General features: G+C 52.9%; 3 protein-coding genes across 3 annotated transcripts; 2 read left to right on the forward strand and 1 right to left on the reverse strand.

Annotated features, from left to right (window-relative positions):
• Window positions 1-576: 576 nt before the first annotated feature.
• TRAVEDRAFT_87979 (HET-domain-containing protein) lies at window positions 577-1,299 on the forward strand (the record flags this gene model as incomplete). The annotated part of the gene is made up of 1 exon (XM_008037754.1): window positions 577-1,299. A coding segment is annotated over one exon (723 nt), but the record flags the coding sequence as incomplete, so codon positions are not given.
• A 938-nt stretch (window positions 1,300-2,237) lies between these two features.
• TRAVEDRAFT_18754 (uncharacterized protein) lies at window positions 2,238-5,973 on the forward strand (the record flags this gene model as incomplete). Its single annotated transcript, XM_008036564.1, has 16 exons — window positions 2,238-2,317; window positions 2,380-2,450; window positions 2,527-2,586; window positions 2,649-2,677; window positions 2,873-3,265; window positions 3,314-3,340; window positions 3,396-3,445; window positions 3,506-3,717; window positions 3,773-3,883; window positions 3,942-4,300; window positions 4,329-4,467; window positions 4,576-4,637; window positions 4,703-4,898; window positions 5,128-5,190; window positions 5,262-5,432; window positions 5,684-5,973. The coding sequence occupies 16 exons, from the start codon at window positions 2,238-2,240 to the stop codon at window positions 5,971-5,973; spliced, it is 2,313 nt and encodes a 770-aa protein (XP_008034755.1).
• A 3,647-nt stretch (window positions 5,974-9,620) lies between these two features.
• On the reverse strand, window positions 9,621-11,696 carry TRAVEDRAFT_63682 (uncharacterized protein; the record flags this gene model as incomplete). The annotated part of the gene is made up of 12 exons (XM_008037755.1): window positions 9,621-9,992; window positions 10,048-10,275; window positions 10,329-10,445; window positions 10,506-10,767; window positions 10,829-10,880; window positions 10,947-11,019; window positions 11,074-11,127; window positions 11,187-11,262; window positions 11,318-11,345; window positions 11,413-11,438; window positions 11,502-11,600; window positions 11,653-11,696. 12 exons carry the CDS (start codon window positions 11,694-11,696, stop codon window positions 9,732-9,734), a joined length of 1,320 nt encoding a protein of 439 aa, XP_008035946.1. The 3' UTR covers window positions 9,621-9,731.
• Window positions 11,697-12,248: the final 552 nt, after the last annotated feature.

Below are 12,248 nucleotides of genomic sequence, written 5' to 3' on the forward strand. Positions count from 1 at the left end.
TCCAATCTTCTCCACGACTTATGGTATCGCAATAGTGCGATGTCGACATGCGGCGATAGTGTCACCGAAAATATCCACCTCGTGTTTGCGGCCGTGTGGAGGCTGTCCCTCATTGCACGCCAAGCTCGTCCTGCAGACGCTAGCCTGAGCTTCCTCGGCATGTTATGAGCCTCGACACTTGGATATTTGCATTGTGAACCTCTAGTATCCACCCCACTTCCTGTCGAGCCCCGGGAACCGCATTCCACCGCCGTTCTCAACTATCACGCAGCCCCTGAGGATCAGTGGTCGCCGTCGTTGTACTCGAGTGTACGCCAGCGATTCCTCCTTTCATCTGTCCTCCGAGATCTCACCGCATAATCCTGGTGCTTCAGTATCGTTCGGTACGCGTAATCATCTTGTCGATATACAGATCACCAGCCCGACTACTGCTTACACAGGCTGCCTTGGACGATCGTGTCGATCACTCGGTGCACAGAGAACGAGTTCACTTTGGTAAGCATCATCTTTATCATGTGCCGACCATCCTTATGTATCAGCGTCGATGTGTAGCCCCCGAACTTGTGAAGACGACTCATGCGTCTCTTGCATACGACAACTTGCGAGCTACAGGAGTTCCCATACGACAAGCTTCCGGAATACGCAATCCTCTCGCATCGTTGGGAAAATGTCGAGGTCACCTTCGCAGATCTCCAGGAGCGGAAACGACTTGTGGCACATGGAGAGTGGCTCCTATCGACCACAAACAAGGAGAAGGCGTGGGCCAAGGTCTATAACGCATGCAAGTTTGCGAGGGAGAATGACTTCGACTGGTTGTGGCTGGATATGTGCTGCATCGACAAGACGAGTAGCGCCGAGCTTCAAGAGGCCATCAACTCGATGTTCGCCTGGTACCGCGACGCAACGCTCTGCGTCGCCTATCTCAACGATGTTCCAAACTTGGCGACAGAGGATCCAAAACTCGAAGGATCGCAATTGCGAAAGAGCGTCTGGTTCACCCGCGGATGGACACTGCAGGAGCTCATCGCGCCCAATGCCTCCATAGAATTCCTCTCCAAGGACTGGACATACCTCGGCTGCAGGGACGGTCTCGCGGAAGTCATCGCGGAGATCACGAACGTCGACGTCAGCCTTCTCTCGGTGCAGACTGACGACAGTCAGGAAAGACTCGACTTTTCCCGGTGGAGTGTCGCGACGCGCATGTCGTGGGCCGCGAATCGGACGACAAGCAGGCCTGAGGACCAGGCGTACTCTTTGGCCGGATTCTTCGACGTCAGCATGTCTATATCCTACGGCGAGGGCGGTGAACAGGCTTTCTGGCGCCTTCAACTCGAGATCATACGACGGTCTCCCGATCAAAGCATCTTCGCCTGGAAAACGCAGATCACGTTGTCACATGTACCACACAGCTCTATGTGCGGCCCATTGAGCTCACAAGGCGGCCCTAACTTCCAAGATTACGTGATCCCCCGAAACCTGCTCGCCTCACAACCCAGCGACTTCACCGGATGCTCAGATCTCAGGGCCGCGCCTATCCAGCACTTAATGGAGGTCCTCGGGCTGCTCCCTCCCACTGAGCCCCACTTCCACCATACAAACTACGGCATCCGTATCCAACTCCCACTCCTCCGTACGCGGGCAAGAGATATTTTTTTAGCTGCATTGGCGTGCCGAGATGGCTCCTTGACATACTGGCAGGTGCTTGTTTTGAGGCAGATCGAAGGCGGTCAAACATACATGCGCGTCCAACTTCAGGAGTACTTGCAGCCAGAGCCTATTACCATCGACCACCAGGTCCCAGAGGACGGAGACGCGCCACCTCCGTGGAAGGCGACCACCATTTACATTCAATGGCAGTGCGAACCGCGGACCGGGCCGCTTTCGTTCATGGATGGCCTAGGTAGGTGGCATTTTTTGCTCTAGACAAGCCTCAGCTAACATCGGTATGCACTTGCGTCCTGCCTGTGTTTCTTCAAGTGTATTACGATACAGCCTACACAAGGGCAGAAGTGTATTGTACTAACCATCGCGACAATCGCGTCAATTGGGAAGAACTGCAAGATACTTCGGAGTCATTGTCAAGGTGTTCCGTATCTGAGGTACTTGATGCCGCAGTGATCGGACTGAGACCTACGCTTAGTCGTGAGTCAGAGCTTCCAAAATTCAGGATCGTGCGATTCATCGGAGTATACATAGACGTCCGTTCGGCATTTGAGCGGACAAAGCAGCTAGTTCACATGGTCAAGGACCCGATGTGTCGAGACAAGGTCATCAGGATACAGTGGGTACAGACAAGCGTAGTCGAAGCTCTGCTCAGGTGAGTCTGCACATGAGTTACCAAGCGCGGTCAATCTACTTATTGTCATCTTGGCAATGTAGGGAACGCACACCTGCCGGTCTCGCGGACATTGATGCGATACCTGATCATACAATCTCTCATGGACCAAAGGGTAGGTCTGCGTATATGCGATCAAGTTACATCATAGCTGACTTCAAAATACTTCTGAGATACATGCCGCTTCATAGAAGACCTGGTTGTCAGGTTAGGAAATATAATTTGGACTTACATTGAGGGGAGTCGGCTTGGTAAGTTTTCATGACCTTATATTAATGTCGCACATGTTGACGAATTATACGTCACCTGACAGGTCACATTTTGAGAGAGGAAGAGTGGACGGTAGATACAAACTTTGAGAGACCATAAGTATATGGGTCTAACTTAATGGACACCTAGAAAACACTCGAGGGTTGCGCTCAAGATATAGGACGACTCTATTTAGAGTTAACCGAGCTTCACAAGAAAGTGCGTCGCGGCTCTGTCGCTTCTTTAACCTGTTTTGATATGCCAGTTTGTGCTTATGCACCTATACAGGATCCGCAAGGTCGATATCCCCCATCCTACGTATTGTCGCCCGACAAGATACGTCAAATATTGTTCCCCACGCTGCAGCGCACCGGCGAAAAGGCCTGTATCCGAGAAAAACTGCAGAGCCTAGGCGGCGTCGAAGCATGCTTGTGGGACGACATACTCCTCAACGCGCTTGCTCGCTTCATTTCAGAGGTGGAGACAAGTGATATAGACATATCAAGTCCCCTGAGTGCTGCGGAGCTCCGCTGCATAAGGACACCGGTGGATCAACTCGTGGAGAGGAACTTGAGGAAGTTCGTTCTTGACCTCTACCATCCGGTAGACCATCAACTTCATTCAAACTCGATCAAGACAGTGCCCGCTGACCAGTGTCCGTCTGAAATGATCAAAGACCGCGTAAGCAGATAATTGATTTCCTATTGTCGCCTCTCATAGAGTGTGTAGGACATACAGAAGCTCTGGAAGAGTCAGGTAAGCAGGGTCTGCACGAGCGAATCATATGTTAAATGATTTTAAATACCTATAGGGTTGGGGCGCTGAGGTCAATATTCGTACCTTCTTCCTCGGTCTTTACCGGTCAGTCCGCTCATCGTATAAATGCATGACACTTCTCACATGAGTTCTCCGAGTCGCCAGATATTTCGTCGACTTGGAACATGAATCCCGCGTCCCCGGGAACAAGAAGTCCAACAATCTCGATTCTGCAGCCATATTCTCGCCCCCACCTATCGATGCGGACACACAATGCTGCGATGTGCCTGGGGAAAGCACTACACCCGAAGCTGCAGCACAAGATGTGTGGTGTTTGAACTACTTCCATTCTGATACATTCAAAATCCTCATGGAAGGTGCGGCGATGAAACAGTTAGTTTGACTCTGGGCTGCACTCATGAGATATCACAGCTATCGATATTGACGTCCGCGATACGATCAGCACTTTGGATGTAAACCGGTTCACGCACATGCGGCCCGAAGGTATCACATTCTTGCAATGGATTGCATACAAAGCGTACGGTAAGCCAGGCGTGCATTGAGGCGTTACGCGCACATGTATTAATCATCAATTCCTCAGGTTCTCTAGTATCCACTCATATATACCGTCTACGAATCGAGCGGATCATCGAGTCAATCACGAAACTTGACTACGCAAGAGACAACGTCGATACTGTCGCCGACTACATGGACGACTGTCTACCTCGTGTTATGGTACTCCTTCAACACCTCCGGGGCCTTGATCCCGAGATACGGCTTGAAGAGCGACTCCTCGAACTAACACACAGAATCATGATGATCCAGGAACAAGATGTCAACGAGATCCTGGAGCAGATGAACTACGAGTATGAGGATGAAGACGATGACGTGTTCATCGCTATGATGAACCCCGCCAACGAAGCCTTTCCAAGAGAAAATGAAGACTACGGTATAGAACACGTGAGTGAGATTAGTGACCTTTCCTCAGGTTTATGGTGTTCATGCCTTGGCTCAGCGGATGCTTCCGGCTCTGTTCTTGATCATGCAGTACCACTATGCTATTCTCTCCCTGACTCAGCAGTATGTCATGGATGAGAATACCCTGTCCCAGGCCTCTCCGATCAAGTGTATATGGGAGCTAGCACAACAGCGAGTAGCAGAACTTTGCAGTACATCATTTTTCCTGATCCTTGGGTCGGAGAGAAAGTTACTGAGGCTACTGCGCGGTCTTATAGGGAAATTCTGGTCGTCCGGGACCCACATCGACACAGTCATAGCAATCTTCGCACACGGCATGGTATAGAAGACTGAATGACATTACATTGTATCGCTTTTATAAGCTAACCTTCCTCTTTTTCGCAGTATAAGGGTATACGCCGCTATCGACAAGTAAACGAGGACAAACTTCTAAGACAGGAACCGGCGATCCGTCGACAAAATCACCTTGAGAAACCTCGGCAATGGATCCAGCAAGAACTGGAGAAGTACGATCACCGGTTCCAGTCAGACACGTCCCTCGATGCGGCGATGCTCCCGTCGGCTACAAGTGAGGGAGACTGTATGTACCTCGATGATGGAGGATTATCTGTAGATGGAGGGCCCTCACTGCTCTCTGCTTTCCCGAGCCGGGTTGTGGAGTACGTGAAGAATCACTGTCTCCTCCCGCGACCCTCAGTGGTTTATGCGGACTGTGAAGATATCATCACACCGTCTCAGTGAGTATCTGTCAGAATATCTACATATCATGACGGCTAATACACATGATAGTGATGATTGCATATGTTCAGGCGAGCATTGCGAGGACCGAGAGAACCTGCGCGGAGAGCGCTACAAGTGCGCAGACTGCCCCGGTAAGCTTGGCCTCCATTAGCTTTATCACCAGAGATGATTCTGACCATGGCAACTTGCTTTATGTTGCCAGACATCAACTACTGCTCGCAATGCTTCATGACCAACCAGTCTAAGCACGAAAATGGGGCCCATCGTTTTCTGCTCCTTCGGTACCGTACCGCGGAAGTCATGATACAGCATCTCTTGGCTGCAATATTGGAGGCCGATGCCGCAGATAGTGTTCAGGTGGACGCCTGGAGTGGTTCGTTTATCTTTTCAGATCGGTCTATGACTTACAGGCTGGCATGTTCTAATGGGCGATATATCAGATACCACTGTCTCTAATCCTCCCATTCACGGAAGCTACGCAACGCGAGACGATAAATATTGTGAAGGCTTGCTCTGTGTCGAAGAACAACGTACATACAGATGTATCAGCTGCAGGTTTAACCACCATCGTGAGTTATCCTGCACTATATAGACATATGCTGGATTAACAAACAAATCACGTAGGCGAACTTGTACTGTGCCGCAAATGCGCTTTCTCGGACACCGCGCGGGGCCCGCATTGGCCTACGCATGTCTTTGCCGTGATCTCTGACAAGATTGAGCGAGAAGTTTACGAGAGCGATGTGGCTCACGCAGACAACACGGAGCCTCTGGAGAACGCTCAGGAGACCATCGAGAGCCTGTCGCAGAAAGTGAAAACGATGGAAAGCAAACTGACTCAGATGGCCCAGATGGAGGAGAGGATGATGCAGATGCAAGCGATTCTGAACGGGTTGCAAGGGAGTGTAGGGTAACGTGAAGGCGCTCGAGGTTCCACTGGTCCGGATGTACAGTAACATTTACTCCATCCCGTCGTGCTATCTTTCTTTGATGTGTCTCCCATCCTGCCATGGTCTCGTTGTCCGTCTCGAAGACGTAAAGAATGTTTCACTATCTCGTCTTTCTGCGATCTTGCGACTCTGTATACTATATATGTACACTCGGACTCGCTCCCACCTCGAAACCTGCGTCTGGCAAGTCCATTGGAAGCATTCGTACGTCTTGCGAGAAACGGCATATAGGCACTTACTGAGTGTAGCGACGATACGCGCTCTCAATGGCGTAGAGATCTTGGAATGACCTATCCTGAAGCCGAGGTGGTCCAGCGCTCGAGTTCAAGCCTCCCGTAGACGTCTACTGAGTCTGGACAGGGGGACACCAAAGACACCGACACAGATACCTCCACGCGAGTGGCAGAGTTTATTGAGTAGAAGCTCAAGGCATAAAAGATCAGTACGGCACTGGCTGGGTATCACAACCAAACCCGAGGGAGGAGAGGACGAGAGCTCCGGCTAGAATCAGCCGCCGCGAGTTGGAGAGTGAAAAAGAACTGATGAGCAATCGGAGCAGCCAGGTCAAAACGCATGACAACTGCCACGGAATTTTGCTCACATCATATTGACGTCCATGATGATAGCAAACAAGAAAAATTAATTGCGCAGCGGAATACAAGCAGAAGCAGATACAGCTGCAAGAATAGAGGACCTCCGCCGGGCCAGGTGCTTAGAGTAGAATTAATGTAAATCAGAGGTGCCGAAAGAGTAGGATAGAGGTGTACTCGAAACATTTCTCGTAGCACGTTCCAGCCTCGCAATAACCTGGCGCATAGCTAGTGTGAACGCGAGTGGCACATCTCAGATGGGGAATCCATATAGTCGTGGTGTCACTGCCAGAAGCACGGCGGGAAGGGCGTCTAACGCTCGATCACTCGGGATTGTGGTGCAAAAGGGTCGCTGAGAACCTATAAGTTTCCCTACGCCACGGCGTTGTTAACGTTACTTACAGTTGGCTATGTCGTCCGCCTGGTAGTTGAGTATACTCCATTGCGGTGCGTGCGCAGGCACTACTGTCGACGTGCCAGAGTGCCCGCGTGCGTAGACTTGAGATGAGGAGGCAATAACGGCATCAGACAAGTTTATCCATTATTGGTTACCGGAGGGAAGACCGATACACCCAATAGCGGTAGAGGAGAGCGAGACGTGAGCAAGGCGAGGGCGAGGCAGTTGAGGGCGAGGCATGGACCGGCGAAGGTCCGACCCGGGGACAGCAGAACGTCTTGCGGGGAGACCACAAGTTGTGAGAGTGAAGGGGGTCTGCAGGGCCAGTCTTGGCCGCATGGCAGCATATTACATCGAAGCCGACGCGGATCTCCCGTACTTCTGGCGCTGTCCGCGGTCGTATCGATGCGGTCACTATTTATGCCCTGCTGAGTTGCAGTTTGCGGACGGGACTATAATCAGCACACGTAATAGACATCCGTACTTGTGGTGAAAGCGCGCGGTCGACGCCCGAGATGGTGGTGGAAGAGGATGTAGAGCCGTGGGAAACTGTATGTACATGCATGCGGGACTATGTACGAGCTCCGAAGACTATCCCCACAACAGTACTTACCTTCATTTAGGCCACCCCCCTGCCATGAACGCAGAGAATCAAGCCCAGTTGCGGACGTCGAGGTCGCGACGTTGCAGGCTGAGATCGCTGGCGCCTCATACGCGTTGGCGCACGGACCCACGGACCGGATGGCCGTCGGCCGAGTGCCGAGGTGCCCGAAAGCGCCTGCGCGAGGGATAGGCGTCTAGCTGGGGCCTCAGCTGCATTTAGTACCGGTCCACTACGCACGATTGAAGCACTCGAACTCTCCAGTCCGGCAAACCACTGCGCTGAGCTCTCGGACTAGAACGTAAAAATCAATATTCCGTCTTGCGGAAAATTTGACTGAAGCGAGCGGCAGTACCCAGAAACTTAGACCTCGACGCCGCGAGCGGGGAATCATCCTGCAATCATTGAGGTATCTTTGCATGCGCGTGCAAACCGAGCGAATTCGGCGGTACGCAACTACCGGTTGTAGGATCTGTGATTTATTGCTTGTCCCCATGCTATCTGTAGGCGCATCTCTGATTTTGGGGCACCATGCGACACACATCCAGCGGCCATCCTCTACGCTCAGTGGCTTCAAGACTTCCACTTGTCGAGACGACGGACGAACGCGAAACTGGACTACCAGGCCACATGCTTCCCCGAACACCTTGTAATGAACCTCGAAGGTCCCGCACACGCGATAGCCTTGGAGAAATTGACCCAGCGCACAGATACACATTCTACGAGGACTGGCTACGGCGCCGCAGCCGCTCGATCGACGTGACACCCACGCGAGTAAGATCCCCTCTTTACATGAATATTTGTAGCTATATGCTGTTTTTGGAGCGGCAGATCATCGGAATGGATACGTTAGTGAGATTGCGAGCGTATGAGATATGGCTCACCTCTAGCTTACGCCAGCCCATGTAGGACCTTTGAGAAACTCTAGGCCGTTGGGACACGTTTTCGTTTTCAACACGCTCAGTAAGCACTCAAGGGGCCAAGCACGACTTCTCTTCTGACTGCTGATAAACATATACGAGAAATAGGCGATGTATTCCCTTCCGTGTGAAACGTTCATCTGAACGTGAACGCGAGTGCCGCCAGCGATGTAGATGTGTCCAGGCTCCTTGTCGCTAGGATTAATCCATCCACGAACATTTTGTCTCAGCCAATGGTTTAGAGTACTCGCCGTACTGCCTTCACCTTGAGATCGTGTACATCAAGCGGCGCGAAGTCGGCTGCGGACCACGGGCGCTTTCTCCCTCAGCCGCGTGCGCCAAAAGGACGCCTGTCGCCCCGAGCTCCTTCTCGAGGGGTGCATCTCATACTGATCTTCATGGTGGATTCCTACGTGCTCTCGGTCGATCTCCAGTCCGCGTCAAAAACACGGTGAATGCGAAGTCTAGCGCGCACAGGAGATCAGGACTCGGGCGGTTTCGATTTACACTTACGCGTCGGACGTGGGGGTTGCCATCATTGGAGTAAGTGTCCATATGCACTACAAGGCCCTGCTTCTCACGTACTAAATGTACAACGACTGCGTGGCAGACATGGACAATAGTGCACACCTCGACCACGGTGTTTCCGATATCTAGCCATAGAGGAATCACGCTGCCACGGCGCTGGCAAAGATGAGGAAAGGGGGAGGAATCGGAGTGTGAGTGGTGGCACGAGGGTTCGCAGTCGCTGCACCGTTCCGCGAACGTCTGCCGCATAGGAGGCGCGCTGCCCTGTGGATGATCGTCGCGGACGTACGGCTCGCGCTGCGCCGCGAAGCAGTCGGGGTCATCCGATACCTCGCGCTTAGACGTGCGCCACTGCGACGATGGTGTGCGGGACATCCCGTGATGGCATCGCAGCAGATTTACCATCACGGAGGCTTGTTCGAGAACTTCCAATGCCTCGCTCAGCGCGCGACGTCGACCCCACCTCGAGACTATGTGCATTGGGCATTGGGCAGTGTTGCACCGTGTCTAGTAATGCATGAGCAGAGTGTCTCCCCTGCGCGCTCACTCAAATACGATTCAAATTCTCACATTGGGGAACTTGAAACACGGTGGCATATATGTTTTCGACACTGGTTTATGGGATACCGAAAAGACTCAATCGATCGTATCTGCACGGCTCTGTGGACCCAACTAGACCGAGCCCTTCAAGCAGCGAGTTCGAGGGCACGACGGCCTCCGCCGTTGCGACGGATGGAGCGAAACTTGGTCTCATCCGGGAGGGCGGCAGTGACGTCGCTCTTGTTGACGTTCTCGTCTTCGTCGGAGGGGACCGTGCTACCCTCGCGCATAACGGCCTTGACTTCGACGAGCTCGAGAGCACCGTTCGCGCTGCTTCTGTTGACCTCGGCGGCATTAGCCTTGGCGAAGCTCTCCGCGTTGGTGCCGTTGAACGCAGCATTGCCATCCTGTTATCACCGTGAGTATGGTGTGCCTAAGTCCCACAGCGCTCAATGCACGCACTTCCTCGCTGCCAAAATCGAACCAGTGGTGGCTGGCTGGGTTGACCTCGAGCCAGGTCTCCATGCCGTCGTTGACAGAGATGAGTGTCACGCCGCCGTGGCTCTTGATGAAAGCCTTGCCGTAGATGGTCGGGCTGGCATTGATGGCGGCGATCATGTCCTGCTCAGCCGTGCTGCAGCTGACGGTCGCTTGGAGGGTCAGCTCGATGCGTGCCTCATAGCCGCAGCCCTAGAAGTGTCTCGTGAGCACAGATGCGCGGACATGGTCTGATTTGAACTCACCTTCTGGATGGTCTTCACAACATACTTCATAGGGGGCAGCGAGTTCACGATGCTCCGCACGCCCTCCGTGACCAGGGCTGAGCTAGCGAAGGCGAGATCAACCGAGTAGGTGGTAGGCTATAGCAGGGACAAGGTTTATCAGAAAAATATCACCCTGCGTAAGCTGTCGAGACTGACCTGGTGGAAGTTGGCGCTGAGCTGCTTCAGAAGGGAACTGTTTGTGTTGCCGGTGATGGAAAGCGATGGGCCGTCCGCGATAATCCGGCCGTTCTTGCGCTTGACTATGACGGGGATACGACCATCGAAGTCCGTGAGGGTGCCCTCCCAGATGGGCTGGACATCGTTCACACGTCTTTCGAGCAGCTCCGACTCGGCGAAGTCGAGGTCGGCCCAAATCTTGAGCGTGGGAACGTAGTCCACGTTGGCGGAGCTCCGGTCGCTGGTTATGTAAAATTCAAGTCAGCCTTGAAGCAAGGTGCAGTAAGCGGTCGGGGACATACGCCACGCCAAGCTGGAGGAGGACCGTATTCATGGCCTCATCAACGAGGAAACCTGAGAGAATCGACCTCCGTCAGAAAAGCACGTCCTCATAGCCCCCATGAGATGTCGGAAGCTTACCAGCGCCGATGTCCACCTTTCTGTCGGTCCTGTTCATGACCCGGGCCCAATCATACGGATAGGGGATCGGATCCTAATTTATACGGTGAGCCTTGTCAGCATGCGGCGCAACAATTGGCTGACTTACCGTGAACCAGTACTTCTCGTCACCGCCCAAGCGCAGGGCGGTAGTTTCACGAACCTGTGGAGAGGAGATCCTCTCAGTACGTCGCTCAGAGAACTGTTATTGCAACATCTTACAGCGATAGGCTTGGAAACCTCGCAAGTCTTGACTGTGTCATCACAGTGGTTAATGACCAGACGGGAGGCTGCGAAGCTGAGAGATAGTCAGTCGAGTTGCCCGCGCCGCATGCAGGTATTGCGAGTCTTACACGTTGGTCCAGTCAAATTTGAACTCGTCTACAAAAAGAGCCAGTTAGAGATTGTGCTGCATAAGCATGTCGTGCAGGCAAATCATATGATGTACCTCCATCTCTGAGATTCTTGATAACCCTGGGATAGGCGAAGTATGTGAGTATTATTCGTTGCAGGCAGACGTGCACAGCTCTGGCTTACTTCCACGCAAGGGGAAAGACGGTCTTGAAGTCTACCTTTAAGTTGCCATCTTTCGGCATGAAGGCAAGCGTGATGCTACACGGTGTACCGAGTTTCCCGCTGTAAAGCCTTCGTGAGCACTAGCGACGCGGTGTAAGCAACATAAGCTGACCCAATGATTTGGATAGTACTCTTCTTCGTAGAGATGCTAGACATTGTTAATCGAGAGAAAGCGGGGTTGAGAGAAGGTTGTGAGAGCAGAGATGTTGAGGTTGCTGATTCGAAAGCGCGTCCTCGCCACACTTTTATACCCTGCTGGGCCTAAGCTCCAGCTCGTCCGCGCAGCCTGCCGTACCTCAGGACGTCCGGAGTGCATCGTTTCCGGATACCTTCCAATTCTCGTGTCTGCCGTGGTCGATGCAGAGTCGGTGGTGACTGAATACAAAGAGTGCCGGCAAGTAGCTTGCCGACATCCTTGTCGTTCCACACCCTGTGTCCGCGGTCAGCGAGGATCCGGGATTTGTGATATTCTCTCCGGACTTACAACATGAAGCACGGAACGAAACACAAAACCCGGTGCTCATACGCACCACCATGTCTAGTGGATATTAAGCAAGGGCTTCGCCAGCGCGTGACGACAACATTCGCGCGGCGCGACGCCAGATGCGGAGTTAATTCTAGACAGCCCGCGCTGAGCGGCCTGCGAATCGTAGTCGCCGCTGGGGGTCGCTCTGTGAGCCTCGTCCACTGTTCCTCCGCCGCCGTGGG

This window comes from Trametes versicolor (genome assembly GCF_000271585.1).
Source record: "Trametes versicolor FP-101664 SS1 unplaced genomic scaffold TRAVEscaffold_3, whole genome shotgun sequence".
NCBI classification, from domain to species: Eukaryota; Fungi; Basidiomycota; class Agaricomycetes; order Polyporales; family Polyporaceae; genus Trametes; species Trametes versicolor.